We start from the raw sequence: 16,209 nt of genomic DNA, 5'->3' as shown, positions 1-16,209 counted from the left end.
ACCTGGACTTTAGTTGGGTGAGCTTATGGGATCGAACAGTGTCTACAGGTAAGTCAGACAGTGAGTGAATCTGTAAACACTTCAGTCATTCTCGCTTGAACCAAACACACGATTTTTATGAAACTTGGCCACAAGCTTCATATCTGATACCGAATGAAGGTGAATTGACTGCATCAAAATCTGCGCTCATTAAAGCGTTGAAATCAGGCTGAAAATGCTAAAATAAATGAAATGCTAAACAAATTAAATTAAATGCTAAAATAAATTAAATTAAGTTAAATTTAAAAAAAAATCCTGCCCTAACCTACACATGCCACATGTCCTCAGCCCAAAAATACATGACCTGTAAACATGTATTGCTGTAATCATCATCGAGAGCTTCCATTCAACCAATCATGTGACCAAATTCTGCGCATAAACAAAATTTTGATATTTTAAGACATCATTGACTTGCTTCTAATACAGGTGACCTTCAGGACTCGTGGTCCTATTTTTTGATTTATCCACGTCAAGCGAGAGGGGAAGCTTCAGCTATGTTATAGGAACTAGAGTGGCCATGGTTTTGGGGGGTTTTTTTTGGGGGGGGGGTGGGGGCTCAAACTTGAGATTTTTGGATAATATTTATTTCATAATCTGAAGTTATAACTGTATCAATATGATTTTAAAAAACAAAAAACAACTTGTTATTCATGTGAACAATAATATTCTCTGACTCAAATGACATGTTTCTCTTTCTTTGCTGGCAGAGTGGTTGTTAATGAAAATATGTGTGCATGAGGGTGGTTCGAATCTGACCTTAACTTTTATTTATGATGGGCAGAGTTTAAGCCATGTGGATTAATAAGTTATGAGGGCATATTGTTGGTGTGTTGGTAAATAAATATCCATCATCACATTTACTTTGATGAGGGTCATTTGGTGCCACAGAATTTCAAAACGTCCACACCATGACTTTTGCAGTGGAAACTCTTTGGTAACAGGATCACTGACGAAGAAGCACATGCTCAATCGGTCCAATGTTGCACTCTCCGACAAGAAGAGTTCATGCCCACTCACGGTTTTGGTTTTGATATTCCAAATGCTAACATCAAGAGAGAGAATAGGTTTTCTGAGTTCAAACTCCTTTATTCCCAACTGACACGTTACACAGTCACACAACAGGTTGCAAGGAACAAGTGAATTCCATGAAGGCGTGATTGGCTGACCATGCACATGTACTATGGAATGCCCAATGACGTTTTTTGACTTTCACATGAAGCATGAATGTCCAGCAGCTGTGTGAGGCCTTCTGGCTAACCCGAACACACATATTTGCAATCCCGACAAAGGGACTGGAGTAGTTTTGAACAAGTGTGACTACACTAATAATGTACATGAGCTTCTGATGGATGAATCTCAATTTCAAACCACTCGGTGCTGAGATTCAGCATGATCGCACAGCTGCTCTTGAACTTGTTGCAAATGCACCGATTGCAGCTGCTCAAACATAATGAATTGCTTTGTGATTGAAATTAGAGAATACATTCACACTGCTCTAAACGCCCTCGCATGGACAGCTTACCAAAATAGACAAAGAAGTGGTTCCACTATACCATGTCCTATGAATGACTAACTCCATGCAACATGAATTGGCCAAGTGGTTCAGTGAATTACCAAATGTAGCCAATTATTGTCAATCAATAAATAGCCAATCATCTCTCAATGGTGAAGAAACACCTACAAAATTAGAAAAAATTTTTATTTTATCTGGATCTTCACCAAAATCAAATGAATTCGTCCTTATGATACACTCAACCTGTCCACCAAGTTTCATCTGAATACATTCATAACTTTTTGAGATATCGTGCTATGTATCGTTTTTGGCCACTTTTAAAATTCGAGTATCCAGATATGGATCTTCACCAAAATCTAATCAGTTATTCCTTGTCACACCCAACCTGCGCACCAAGTTTCATCCAATCAGTCCATAACTTTTGGAGATATCTTGCTCACAGACAACCAGACAGACAAACAGACAGGGGTGAAAGCATAACCTCTACCCACCTTCGGTGATGGAGGTAATATCATGATGTTGTATATTCGTATTTAACCTGAAGCCAAAGGGCCGGGACAGGTATCGTGTACATAGATGTGAATCGCGACATGAACAGATCTTCGCATTCCAAGTAATTAGCTTACCTGTTGTAACAATTTCCATGCAGCAGGGATTTGGCATAATGCCCAAGCGAGCCCAATACATCATCCTCTTCCAGACCCTCCTCAGAGTCATCAAGTGCAACGAAGAATGCCGCTTTTTCCACAGCATCAAGTGAGGTACGGTTAACTCCACGACAAAAGTACGTCTGCCGCGCCTGAGCCCAAGGTACTCTGCACTTCCACAAACCACAAATACCTCTCACTGGTTAGCTGGTGGATTCATAAATAACCATATTCTGTTCAGTCACAACATAACAGCCAATTTAGAAAACTACTTAAAACAGAAGTAGTAAAAATTTTTTTTTTTTAGAATACAAATATGAAGGGAACACCTTGGTGCAGAATCACCTATCTCCAGCCGTGAGTGCCGCAAGTTGTTCTTCGCCAGGACTTGGTGGAGACGCATCATCCAAGATATACTGAAACTGGTTCTGCAGCTCACGTGCAGACAGCGGGCGCCCCGCGTGATACAGCCACAAGCGAAAGTACCGCCCACAGTGGTACACTGCGATATATTCACCATCTTTGAAGTGCTGCACGGTATCTGCAAGACAAGGAATGACTCGAGTAAGACGATCAATCAATTTGGTATGTATTACTTTTCATCTGGAAGCAAAATCTCCAAGCACTTTACAAAGAAAGAAGGGGGTAAGAAAAGCAAAAATTTGGAGCAAGCAAATGTATAGAGAGATTTAAAAAATATATATCTGAATTAGATGCAGAAATATTAAAATGTAGAAGGTTCAAGAGTTGAGTAGCGTATCTGAAGAATCCTCCATTGCCAAAAGTCTAAATCCTCGAGTGAGGAATTACCAGGAGATTCCCATTGTTCGACCATAGTTTTCATGCAGGTGTGCAACCTGTGATTATAGATCAGAAATGTAGGCGCAAAACAATGTACGATTGACTTCTAAGGTAATCAGAAATATTTTAAAATCTATACGTCGATGTACTCGGAGGAGCCAGTGAAGCATTTCGAGATCGGAATGAGGTGAGCACATCTATGAGCTTTAACTACAAAAGCCTGGTTTTTATATTCTGAAAGAGTTGATCACTTGCGAGAGGCAGCAGAAGCATGCTACCAACAGTGAGTTGCAACAATCCAATTCAAGTGCCACAGTGATATCCCGATCCAAAATAGCAATGTCAAGAATGTAGGAAAGAGTTTGGTCTGTAGCCGTGGAAGCAGAGATCAGGCCGTGATCCTCATGTTTCACTATCAAGGGTGTACTGGTTTCAGTTAAAGTGTAGCTCTGAGCAAATGATAGCTCGACTTTCACCAGCACGCGTCAACCATTATATAAAGTGTCGTCACATGCAGGCACAGAGACAGGGACTTGTAACTGCAAAGACAAAACAAACAAACCAATGGATGTTTGCCAAGTCACAATCAATCCAGAACAGAGTAAAGAACAATTAACGTTGCAAAGAATGGCGAACATTACATACATCATGAGAACCGTTATCCTTACTACAATTCATGGACTGGTGTCTGTGTGCTTGTTTGTCGAGCTGCTTCTCCTACAGTTTTCAGAAGGGTGTTGCGTCTTTCTTGAACCTGAGAGTATAGTAGTTGTTCAGGAGATGAATCCACCTTTTCTTGAAGGGTAAGGGGAACGAGAAGTTCCCTTCTGAGTTGGTGTGGGCACCTCGTGTCATGATGTGGATGAAGTGTCGGTCGTCGACAGACATAGCCTCAAAGTTGTTCTGTGGTGTTTCTCTGTAGATGTCATTTATGGTCGCAGTGTTCAGGCAAGGTGAAGGCAGAACCTTTCACACAGATGTGATTTCACATATTTCAGTCAGGGGGTGCGTCAAGGTGTGATCGAAGGATGATGCGGTTAACCAAGGTGTTAGCTTCATATTACCTTCTGCCCCGCTCATGCACACCTGGCCAGAGATGGTCCAACCAAGGTCCATGCGTTGGGCTATTTCGAGATTCTCTGACTTTGAGGGGCTCTGGACGGTTTTTCCTGATGATGATGATGATGATGATGATGATGTTGACGTCTTCCCTCAGCTCTAGAACTTTGACCGCCAATGATATGAGGTGGGGAATCTGTAAACACAGGTCTGGAGATGGGTTCTCGCTCCCATCACCGGAGATGTGAGGATTCTCGATGATCATTGGCAGTCTTTCCCTGTTCCCATATTGAGCCTCCAGTCGCAGGCCATTTTCACATTTTCTGTCTGCCACAGGTGGAGAGCTCATAGGGTAATGTCGGATCAGTGAGATTTAGTGAATCAAATAGTTGTGGATCTGGCACACAGGCATTAGACTACAGCCAACCCATAGACAGAGTTTGAGGGAGAATGTTGGTGATAGATATTGCATAGTACAATCTTGGAACAAGATCATGTGAAGGGACATGTCAAATGCCTGCTGCATTTTGTGTTCGCCTTAATGGTTTTGGAGATTTCCTCATGTTTCTCATTCTGAGTCTCTCCACCATCTAGTCTTGGAATTTCATGCATGGAAGAGGCATGCTCTTTGCTTTTACACATCTTGTACTGCACTTCAGTGTTGCAGTCCTTCAATCTGTGGCTGTCACCACACTTGAAGCAAAGACCTTTGGTTCTGAGGAAGTCTCTTTTCTCTCTCAGATGGGTCTCCTACCGAATGAGACGCACTCGGACAGACAATGACCCGGCTTGTCGTGATACCCACAATTTCTTGTGACTGGTAGTCACGGTACCAAATTCATAGCTGTAGACATCGCCAAGACACAAAAGGGGGAATTGAGATTTCTGTATAGACCTTGAGTGCCCAGTAGAAATATAGGGGGGACAGAAAGACAGAGCAGGAGGGCAAGGCCAGAGAGGAGACGGTAGAAAACAGAAAAACCACCGACCTGCCTGCGGTGAGAGTGAGAGACCAAAAGACTCAGTTTCATCATGGGATATGACCAATTATCCTAAAAACCTTGTTTTCCAAAGTGTGAAGTCGAGCTAGGTGTGAGGCAGGAGCACCACGCCAGGGGAGAGAGCAGGACTCCATCAGACTGCGGATGAAAAAAAACTTTACAAGTGGTTCGAAGCTCAGGTGTGCCAAGGAAGAACTTTGCATGACGTAGAATGCCCAGTTGGGATTTTATCCAGGTCTGCAGAAACTGAAGAGCCTCCTGCCTGCTGATCAGAGGGATGAGAGATGGTATGGCAGAAGGTGGAGTTATCAGCAAAGAGATAAAGAAGATTCCAGAGTCGGAGTGGTCATTGATGAAAACCAGAAAAAGCACAGGGACCAGAACACTGACTTGAGGAACTCCAGCCTGGATGGGAAGAGGAGATGAGAGAATTCCATTGAGAGCCATGTGTTGACTGCGACGAGAGGAAGTCTGCGAGCCATGGGTGGAGATTGCGTTGGATACCACAAGGAAGTTTGTTGAGCAGGGCAGGGTGCCAGACCATATCAAAAGCTCCTGATATGTCTTGGGAGATGGCTCTGATCTCATGTCTGGCATTTAGGACCTCCATCCATTGTTGGGAAAGCAGAAGTAGCATATCCAGGGTTGAGTGACCTGGTCTAAATCCAAACTGATGATCAGAAATCAGGCCATTGCAGAAGAGGAAGGATTTGATGTCTGAAGCGATGACGGATTCCTTGACCTTACTGATGATTGGGAGAAGGCTGATTGGTCTGTAGTTTCAGGGATTTGTTTTTGCACCTTTTTTATGCAGAGCTGTAATGTTTGCTGATTTCCAAGCAGATGGCAAATGACCTTGAGTAAAAGAGAGGGTGAGTAGAACAGAGAGAGGATGAGCAAGAGCAGTAGAGCAGGTTTTTAGGACACGTGCACTGATGCCATCTGGACTGGTTGCAGAATCTGAGTCGAGGTTTGACAGCAAACTCTCCACCTTGTCAGGAGAAAAGGACACAGAGTCCAGGAACAGCTGGGTGCGACTGGGTCAGGTGGATACAGAAAGTGATGGGTTTGGGACACAAGATTTAGAAGCAAGCACCGAGTTTAGGCATTCAGCCTTTTCCCTTTTCTGTCATCTGAGAATTCTGTTGACTAGATCGGTAATTATGGAGTCTGGCCTATTCTCTCAATAATTTGGTGAGTATGGTGAAGGATAGGCAGCTGCCATTTGTCATCTTGAATTTTGAGGCTCGCTGCCTCCAATCATTGTGGATACGAGCAGATAGCTTTTCAAGAATCAAGAGTCGAATGTGCACGTAGTCGAGGACACTGAAGCCAGGCAAATCATGAACACAGATCCACAAGTTACAGAAGCCTGCAGTTTTCATATGCCTTGAACTTTGGGAAACTAGTGAGTTTCTCAATTATTTGAGTGGTAATCCTTGTCGTAGTCCCAAACCTCCATTAAACCTCCTTCCAAGCTAATTGGTAGGTGACCTCAGGATCGGAAACGTAGTGGTGTCAAAATCGGTCGACAAGCTGTCTCACTCCTCCTTTGGTGTATTTTGCAAGGAAGGTGAGTCTCTGAGTCATGGAGTTCTGAGCCTTGTTGACCATGGTCTGAAAGGTAGAGCACCAGGACTGGAACATCAGTGGGTCACTGTCATAGACGTCTGGTTCATGTGTTGGCTGGCATTGGAAAGCAAGGGTGTCAGTGATCTCCCTTGTCATATCAACAGGTGACATCTCTGGTTCAGCCTTATGCTTGTCTGGTGTCATCATGGGAGAAGAAGAAGGTGACTGAGTATACCATTCATACAAGTCAGAAATGTCTGCTGCTCCTTAGCTAGCTCAAGAAATGAGGCCAAAATTCAGAGTTGGCTGGTCAGTGAAGGTCGAATAGCAATGTCGGTCATGTGGCAAAACTGCTACCTGATCGTTTGCAGACTGTTGGGGGTGAGGTCCGGAGGACATGCCCCCTTTCTTCTTGTTCAGCTTGCAGGAATGCATCGGAGCGTGCTTTCTCCACAGCTGTTGTCAGTTTGTCGAGCTCAGAGCATCCGCAAGTCAACTTCTGCCTTTGCTCGTTCTGCTTTCTGTTCTACCTCGGCTCTTGCTTGGTCCACTTTCAGCTCTGCCTAGATCAGCGGCAGTGGTAGTGGCACAGGCAAGAGCCTGGGCACAGGCATTGAAATATGAAGATGACCTTGAAGATCTTGACTTGTGCGGCTCTGTGTGAAGAGTTTGATTGTCTCGAAACAATTGATATGGTTTCTAGCCATGTTGTACATCTAATTACAACTACAAAAGGTGGATGGAGGATATGTTTTCACCTCTGTCTGTTTGTTTGTTAGTGTCTGTCTGTCTGTCTGATATCTCAAAAAAGTTGTGGACAGATTCAGACGAAATTTGGTGGACAGGCTTGGTATGTGACAAGGATAAAATGATTCGATTTTGGTGAAGATATAGATCCAGATCCAGATACTAGAATTTTCAAATTTCTAAGTGATTCTTCACCATTGAGAGATGGGGCCAAAACGATATATAGCAAAATAATCGAAAATGTTTCAGATGGATGACAAAACTTGGTGGATGAGTTGGGTAGGTGACAAGAACAAGCTGATTAGATTTTGGTTCCGGTCTCGATGCACATCGAGCCTATCAGTGGGATACAAAACGGAAACTGTTCAGCCTGGTGGAAGTACGCGCTCCACTGAGTGCCGTTCTAATTCCCCCAAATTATGGATGGGATAATTCCCCCAGAATAATTGTATTTTAATATCGTAAAATCTACTCCCACTGGGAACAAACAGCAATATTCCATGCATATATACGTAAAATAATTGGGGGTCCTCCCCCCACCCCAAATCCCTGGGAGTAAGAATTTATTTTATACTTTGATCAATACTTCATTATCAATAATAATAAAATTATAAAATACTTCATTCAGAGCAAAATTATTAGGGAGGAGATTAAAATGATTTCTAACAAGCTATTCATAAACCAAAATAATTTCTTTCAAAGCTTGATCACATAAAACGAAATTGTGTTACAAGTGAATGAACTTCATTCGAAAGTCTTGCCAAATGCAAAAACATGAAGCAAGAAAGAAAGTGATGCAAGTTTCGATTTCGGTGGGAGTTGTTGGGAAAACAGTTTGCATAAAAACAAAAGCAATTACTGAAACTGACAATGCACAATGCTCGGTCATTTCCTCAACAGTGCCTTGTTCCATCTCAAGACAATTTACCAGGTGTGGGAGTAATTGGGGCCATTAAATTAGTAATAGCCGGAGATAATTTCTTAACATTTCTCAAAACCCGGCATCCTTCCCGTTTGCCGAATGTGCAGCAGCAAGCGGCTCGGAAAATGGTACACGTCGTCGTTGACTTCGACACAATCAATCCTCGATAATATTGATATCCAGCAATACAGAGTCCAATGCAGATCGTTCTCACAAATTCTTATTCCAATTAAATCAAATATTTTATCAACTCATTATTTGCAGCTAACACATCTGAAAAAATATACATCATACAGCAATTTTTAACTTGTGTCCATTTGCTTATGGTGCCTTCAGTGAACATGTGAATTGGCAAGTCAACTTAGAGCTTCCATTAATTTATGATGACTACGAACATATGAATGCAAAATGGAACACAATAAAAGAAAAACGTTTGAGGTTTTTGAACAGTTTCCACATTAAAGGAGCATCAGTACTTTATTCCAGAGCGAAAGTCAACAACAATGGGATGCTTAAAGAGAGAATGCAAAGTGAAGCATTATAGGGCCATTGATATGGAAAAGTGGAAGCAATCGCTCCATTGTTATGTTGTAGAAGTAATTGCTTGAACTAAAAAAAATTTTTGAAACAAAACAAACAAAAACTAGAGGGGGAGCACTCGGTAGAGTGCAAAACCTCCGCCGCCAATACTGCTAGGTCACTCAAGTGAACCTGATATCCTATTCATTCAATTTGACGTCAACAGTGCTCACAGTTATAGCTTGCAACTTTCCCTTTTACATACTCAATTCATTCGTCATAACAAGATTCCTTGAGACAGAAATTGATTTTACATGGGTATATCCACCTGAAGTTCCAAAATCAGCTGCAATTATAATTTTGGCATGTTTTTTGTTGGAAATCTCTTATAACATGTAGAAATGCAAAAAATAAAATCGAAATTTTGTTGAAAAAAAATTAGCAAAATTTTTTTTTTCTAACAATTTTTTTTTTTTTGGGGGGGGGGGGGGTTGGAAATCACTTAAAACATGTAGAAATGCAAAAAAAAAAAAATTCAAATATTTTTTCAAATTGGCCGCCATAGCGGCCATATTGGATTTTGGACCAAGTCCAAAATCTAATGGCATGATCCTTGGACCAGACCTAACCCTCCACCCCCCCACCAAGTTTCGTCGAAATCCGTCGAGGAGTTTTTTCGTAATACTGTTCACAAACAAACAAACAAACAAACAGAAAGGGGTGAAAACAGTAACCTCCATCCATCTTAGATGGCGGAGGTTAACAAATGAACAAATCTTTTCAGTTTGAACACCCTTCAGTCAACCCTCTGGTGTTAATTCAGTGACCAACAGGGCTCGAACTCAGGACCCTAGGATCCCAAGCCACCACCCGAACCGCGAAACCAACACCAGGCTGTGTAATGGTTAGACTGTTAGAGACTCGGTGATGCAATGGTTAAAGTGCCTGCACTGAGTCTGGGAAGTCGACGGTTCAAACCCCGGCAGAGTCATACCGATGATAGGTTCATTTTCAAATGGTACGTGCCGCTTCCTTGCCAGACGTTCGGCATTTATAAGGATGGAACACGGCCAATCCCCAAAGGTTGGCATCCATGAAGAGGAGGGAACTGCCTCCCAAGGAAATGTCCGCTGAGTGGAGTGAGAAAGGCGGTGAAATTGTTGCGACGTCGCTGGTACCTAGAGTTCCCGAGGAAGTGATGGCACTTCTCCCAAGGTAAGTGTCTCATGTATTCGTCTATGTCCATGTGCGTGAGAGGTTTGTGCAGCAGCTCCATGACGAGCCTTAGATCATTAAAAATAAATAAATCAACAAATAAATAAATCAAGATTTGTGTTTTACTTCATACAGGACAAAAATGAGCAAGCAGCCCCTTTGTTTTCTTCAAAGTTTAGGGACTCTCATTCATAACCCATCGATTACATAATGTTTGAGGAAATACCGATATGTTTGTATCAACAAGTATTTAAAAAGGACACACGGACAACCCAAAAACAATGCCTTCGGCGACTTCGACAGCGGAAGGCATAGAAACAACCCAAGTGAAATTGTAAGGGGGAACCCTACATTGTGCGATGCACAATAATAGCCTCACGTACCTGTTTCAATGCCAGGGATGCGGCTTGTGTTGAAGAGACGTTCCCATTGTGCAGAGCAGAGTGGAACACATCCTCCTGGCATAAAGATCTGAATGAGTAGCAAAGATCAATCAAAAAGAAAGTGAGTGCAAGCTAGATTGGCATTTTGAACCATGTGCCTTGTGATTGCAAACTCCTTTCATAAAGCTCACGTCCAGGCCTCATGGATTTACATCAGCACTGGTCCAGCGATAAAGGCTGTGGTCTAGTCATGATAAACAGCATTTTGGTTTCACCATGACAGCATGACCATCTGTCTACCCAATGGTGCAATCTTATCAGCAATGTCAGCAAAGTGTACACATCAAGTCCTTTTATATGCGCTTCCAGCAAGCTTTGGACCAAAACTAAAATTCCACTGACGAAGCAAAAGGACAATTTTAACATATCAACACACACACACACACACACACACACACACACACACACACACACACACACACACACACACACACACACACACACACACACACACACACACACACACACACACACACACACACACACACACACACCCTCAAAAGAAAACGTCAACTTAAAACAATACAATACTATAGGAAAAAAGATGTTACGTATTTTTTTACAACAATTTATTGACCTGTCATTTATAAACACCTTCTCTTAGTTTAAGCGACCAAGGTACTAAAATAACTCCTTATTCCCGAGACATTTTTCCTCAGTGGTTTCAGGTAAATTGTGGGTAATTAACTCAATGAAGAGAACACCTGCTACTCAGTGGATCATCGGGCAACATTTGGACCAATCGCATGCGACTTGCACTCCTTTGTGAGGCCTATCCACGATAACTTTTGGGAGATGTACCAGTAACATTGAGGCAAATAGTCTGGAATTCATAATTGTATGGGTAGTTGTATGATAGCAGGGGCAGGTTCACACATGCGCCATCATCAGACATAGGGAAGGATGGGAATGAATATCAATAGCCAGCCTTGGTGATTATATTTACCGACAAACTACGTTGCACTGTAAAAAATTCAACTCGCAGACAGATTAGATTAGTGGACAATGTATTCTCTCGCTTCCTTTCTGGCCCTGCACCCTCTGCTTTTTCCATGCTCTGCCCCCTGCCCCCAGCCCTCCAGATTTCTGCAGGGCACATGCAGTCTGCCCAGCAACCCCCTTGTGGTGAAACTCCCAAAATCCATCATCACTGCTCACCTACACCCATTCACTTTTCATTTTTTCCCCACCTGTGGGACCAACTTCCACAGTTTTTTCAATCTCAAGTTTCCCTCCCAGGATTCCAGACAGCCATTCACCACCATCTCATATCTTCCCCCATCCAAAATATTGATATTTTCTACCCCCGTTAATCCACCCCAAACCCACCTCCTTCAAAAATTCCCCGTTTTCTTTCCTGAAAGTCCCTGTAGTACCATCTTGTTTACCCCCATGTACCCTGCCCCATCCCTCTCCCTTCCACAGATCTATTATCTCTGTTCCCCACTACTTTGTGCTTCCCTCTCCTGCCTTGTTATACATTTCTGTATATGAGCTCTTACACGAGTGACTGACATGAAAATAAAATAAAATAAAAAATAAATCCATTTTATGTTCTAGCTCCTTCGTGAACCTCAACACAATAATATTTATATATATATATATATATATATATATATATATATATATATATATATATATATATATATATATATATATATATATATATATATATATACACACACACACACACACACACACACACACACACACACCTTTGATTAAGAAAAAAAAAGTGAAATTCAGTCTGTTTGAAAAGTACATTAAAAAATTTTATGAAATAAAAAAAGAAAAACATTATTTTACCAGAAGCCAGAACGAGCACAACAAAAAAATATCACCATAATTTTTTACAACAGTGAAGATGAAATTCTTACAGGTTCCAGCTCTTCACAGTCCAGTTTGCTTCGATACATCATGATGGTATGCACAAGATTCCCTGCACGGGCGGCCTGGTTTGTTGACATCAGCACATGCATCAAATCCTGCAGATAATGGGGAGGGGAATCCAGGGTTTGGAAGAGAAGATTTTGTCTGCTCGGGGAATATATACATATATATATATATATATATATATATATATATATATATATATATATATATATATATATATATATACATATATTGTTATGAATTTGGGAATTCGATTGTACACAACATACAGATTCCTTTAGTCAGCGATGTCAATAAGTGCTTGTTCCCGAGATAGCTCACCTTTCATTGTTTAAATGTTTAGAAATTGATTAGATGCGCTGCGGATCGATTTAATAGTTAGGGAACGAACAATGGAGACATCCCTCCCCCCTCTTCTGCAAAGAGGAAGAACCACCCTGCCGTCCCGTGACTCATGTCAACAACTCCCTCCCACCCATGGCTGAGCGGGGGATGGAGCACGAGGGCATGAGTCATGAGTCACACCGGGAGAAGGAGAAGAGATCTTTTCTTTTGTTCGTGGGCAGAATTGGAGAAGGGAGTTGAGAGTAGCCGTTCAGCAGACCTTCGGGTCCTGTTTGGCTTTGGTTAGGGTTGAGGCCTTCGGAAGCTTTTTGCTTCAGCTGGCTCAGTGAGCTTCGGCCGAGGCCTGGATCGGGAGGAAGCTTTTTGGAGGCTTTTTGCTTTGATGGTTCCGTGAGCTTCGGCTTCTGCTTGGCTCGGGAGAGCTTTTTGCTTCGAGCTGCTTTGCTTGGAAGGAGGTTAAGCCGGTCACTCGGCTCGAGCTGCGAGTGGTGGCTTCTTCTTCTTGGTTCCTGGAGATCTTTGTTCTCCATTTTGGTTCCCGGCTTGGTGCGACTCATCGACCTCTTCGTGGAGGTGGTTCCTCGGGGAAGCGACGCATCGACGGGAAGGATCGGCGCCTCGTCTCACCAGCACGTGTTGAGAAGCACGGGAGGATTTGCGGGAGCTCGGGAAGGATTGCAGCTCACGGCGATTGGATCCAGCTCGCTCTCGCTGGAGCCCAGGTCCGAACAACTTGAAGACCAGACGAGGTGGAGAGGTTCGAGATAGGTTCTGGGTTTCAGCTCACCTGTCCGAGCTGGAGCTCGTTATTAAAGGCCTCTGCCACCATTTCTTGGGTGTGTGTGTGCGTACGTGCGTCCGTGGGCCAGTCTAATAAGTAGGAAATGCTGTGAAGTGCAAGTGACTGTACATAATAAGTCGACGGTTGTAGTTCTTTTGTTGCTTGTATAATTGCATATATGTTTTGCCTTGTTTAATTGCATACGTGCTTGATTATAATAAATGTCCTTGTGTGAATGTAAACCTGTTCGTTGCGTCCATTCCCTCATTGAATTGCCCCATCTTGCACTCACAATATAGTTGGTTTTTAAAATAGCCGGTAAAGTGATCGGGTCCAACGGGACTGCGCAATAATATCCCGCTCGATTATCCCAAAAGGAAGCGACCTGCTGAAGCGGCTCGTTTCCAAGCGGTCCCGTTGAGGTACAATCTCTCGCTAAACTACCCACGCGAATAATTCGGTAAATCAAAGATTTGGCGATCGGACCCTGTAGTGCGTGGGTAGAGTGCGGACAAGGTTGTGTTGTGGTTAAAAACACACCCGTGGCTGGTTTCCGGCGTTGATCCGGAAAGCTGTGATTGGATTGTCCGTTCGGTGGGTGAAGCGATCGCTATTGGTTAGACGCGGTCGTTCGCACGCTGACTGGCGGGAAATCTACAACAATATTATATATATATATATATATATATATATATATATATATATATATATATATATATATATATATATATATTCCATTTTTCCAGTTTTTACTGAAATTTAAGCAGTTTAATGTTTCAATGGACTCTGAAATTAAAGCATAAAACAAATAAACAATTGCAGACAAAAAATAAATCACGGAATCGTTTTGTTGAAAAAAATTAATCCAAATTTTTGACTCATCAAAGAAGCCACCTTTTGCAGATATTACAGCCAAACATACTCGTGGCATTCTTTCTCCAATGGAAATCAAGTATTGTTTGGAAAGTTCTTCCCAACACTGTTGCAGAAGTTCCCACAAATGTGTTGCACTTGTAGGTTGCTTTGCTTTCACCCTTCTCTCCAGTTCATCCCAAACCAGCTCGATGGGGTTTAGGTCTGGAGACTGTGCTGGCCATTCCATGATTTGAAGCCGACTGTCTTGTTCTTTTCTTCTAAGGTAGTCATGACATAGCCTGGAGGTATGTTTTGGGTCGTTATTTTGCTGTAGAATGAATCCCTGACCAACTAGGCGTAGACCAGAGGGTATTGCATGGCGCTGCAAAATGCTGTGGTAGCCCTTTTGGTTCAGGGTGCCAGTCACTCTGTGCAAGTCGGCGACTCTGGATCCAGCAAAAGAACCCCAGATCATCACGCTTCCTCCTCCATGTTTGACAGTTGGTGTCACACACTGAGGAACCATCCTTTCGCCTACTCAACGGCGTACAAAAACCCTGCGTGATGAACCGAAGATTTCAAATTTTGATTCATCGGTCCATGAGACCTTCTTCCAGTTTTCAGTAGTCCACTGGTGGTGCTTCATGGCCCAGGCAAGTCTCTTTTTCTTCTTTTGCCATCTTAGCAATGGCTTTCTTACTGCCACTCGACCTGTCAAACCTGCAGTTCGAAGTCTTCTCTTCACAGTTGAAACTGAGACTTCCTTACTTCGACCAGTGTTAAGCTGTGCTTGAAGCTGTTGTCCTGTGAGACACCTATCACACAAGCTGTTGACTCTCAGAAACTTGTCTTCTGATTGTGTTGTGGCTTTGGGTCTGCCAGACCTCTTCCTGTCAGAGTTTCCTCCAGTTTCCAAGTGCCTTTTGATGGTGTAGGGAACTGTACTCACTGACACCTTGGCTTCTTTTGCAATTTCTCTAAAGGAAAGATCTACACTTTTAAGGGTTAGGATGGTCTGTCTGTCTTCTTTTGTTAATTGTCTTTTTCTCGCCATTATGATAGCAATATACTACTTCCTGCAGTGCAATATTGTCCAAATAATGCTTCAGAGGGTGTCGCAACACAGTCTGTTCAAGCACTGCTTTTATACAGACAGAGGGTTTGTAACTAATCAACAAAAGTTGGGACACCTGTTGGAATTGTTTGCGTCAACTTTCAAGGCTTAATTTAATTCCATTGCTGCAGAACAGCTGCAGTTACTAACCCGTTACTTGTTCCCTGAAAAGGGCCTTTCTTAACAACTCTGAAATTTACATTATTTTTCAGTTTTTTGGTAACCGAAACCTTTTTTTTAACCTCTGCCAGTTTACCGCTTAGCTTTGTATCATTTCAGGTTATTCACTGGACTTGAACTGCTTAAGTTTCAGTAAAAACGGGGGTGTTCTAAAACTTTGACCGGTAGTGTATATATATATATATATATATATATATATATATATATATATATATATATATATATATATATATATATATATATATATATATATATATATATATATATATATATATATATATATATATATATATATATATATATATATATATATATATATATATATATATATATATATATATATATATATATATATATATATATATATATATATATATATATATATATATATATATATATATATATATATATATATATATATATGTGTGAAAAATCCAACAGTCTCCCATTATGTGTAACTGTTATTATGTTTGTTCATCAGATAACAGTGATGTGCCTTTCTCTGCACAAGAAGAAAAGAAAGAACTGGCAATTTTAAAAACAAAAACAAAATGCTATTGCAT

General features: G+C 41.8%; 1 protein-coding gene across 2 annotated transcripts in view; it reads right to left on the bottom strand.

Annotated features, from left to right (window-relative positions):
* CPT1A (carnitine palmitoyltransferase 1A) overlaps positions 1-16,209 on the bottom strand; it is a 61,980-nt gene that overhangs the window by 23,197 nt on the left and 22,574 nt on the right. For both annotated transcript variants that reach the window (XM_085884077.1, XM_085884078.1), the window contains 4 exons: positions 12,356-12,463; positions 10,419-10,506; positions 2,545-2,740; positions 2,179-2,367 (listed from right to left, as the gene is read on the bottom strand). In XM_085884077.1, coding sequence (XP_085740203.1) covers positions 2,179-2,367; positions 2,545-2,740; positions 10,419-10,506; positions 12,356-12,463 — 581 coding nt within the window. The remainder of the gene's footprint in view (positions 1-2,178; positions 2,368-2,544; positions 2,741-10,418; positions 10,507-12,355; positions 12,464-16,209) is intronic.

Source organism: Eptatretus burgeri, chromosome 6, assembly GCF_056783735.1.
Source record: "Eptatretus burgeri isolate ZD-2024b chromosome 6, Ebu_testis_v1, whole genome shotgun sequence".
Lineage (NCBI taxonomy): Eukaryota > Metazoa > Chordata > Myxini > Myxiniformes > Myxinidae > Eptatretus > Eptatretus burgeri.
The sequence above is the reverse complement of the archived record's forward strand: the minus strand, read 5'-3'. Positions and strand labels throughout refer to the sequence as shown.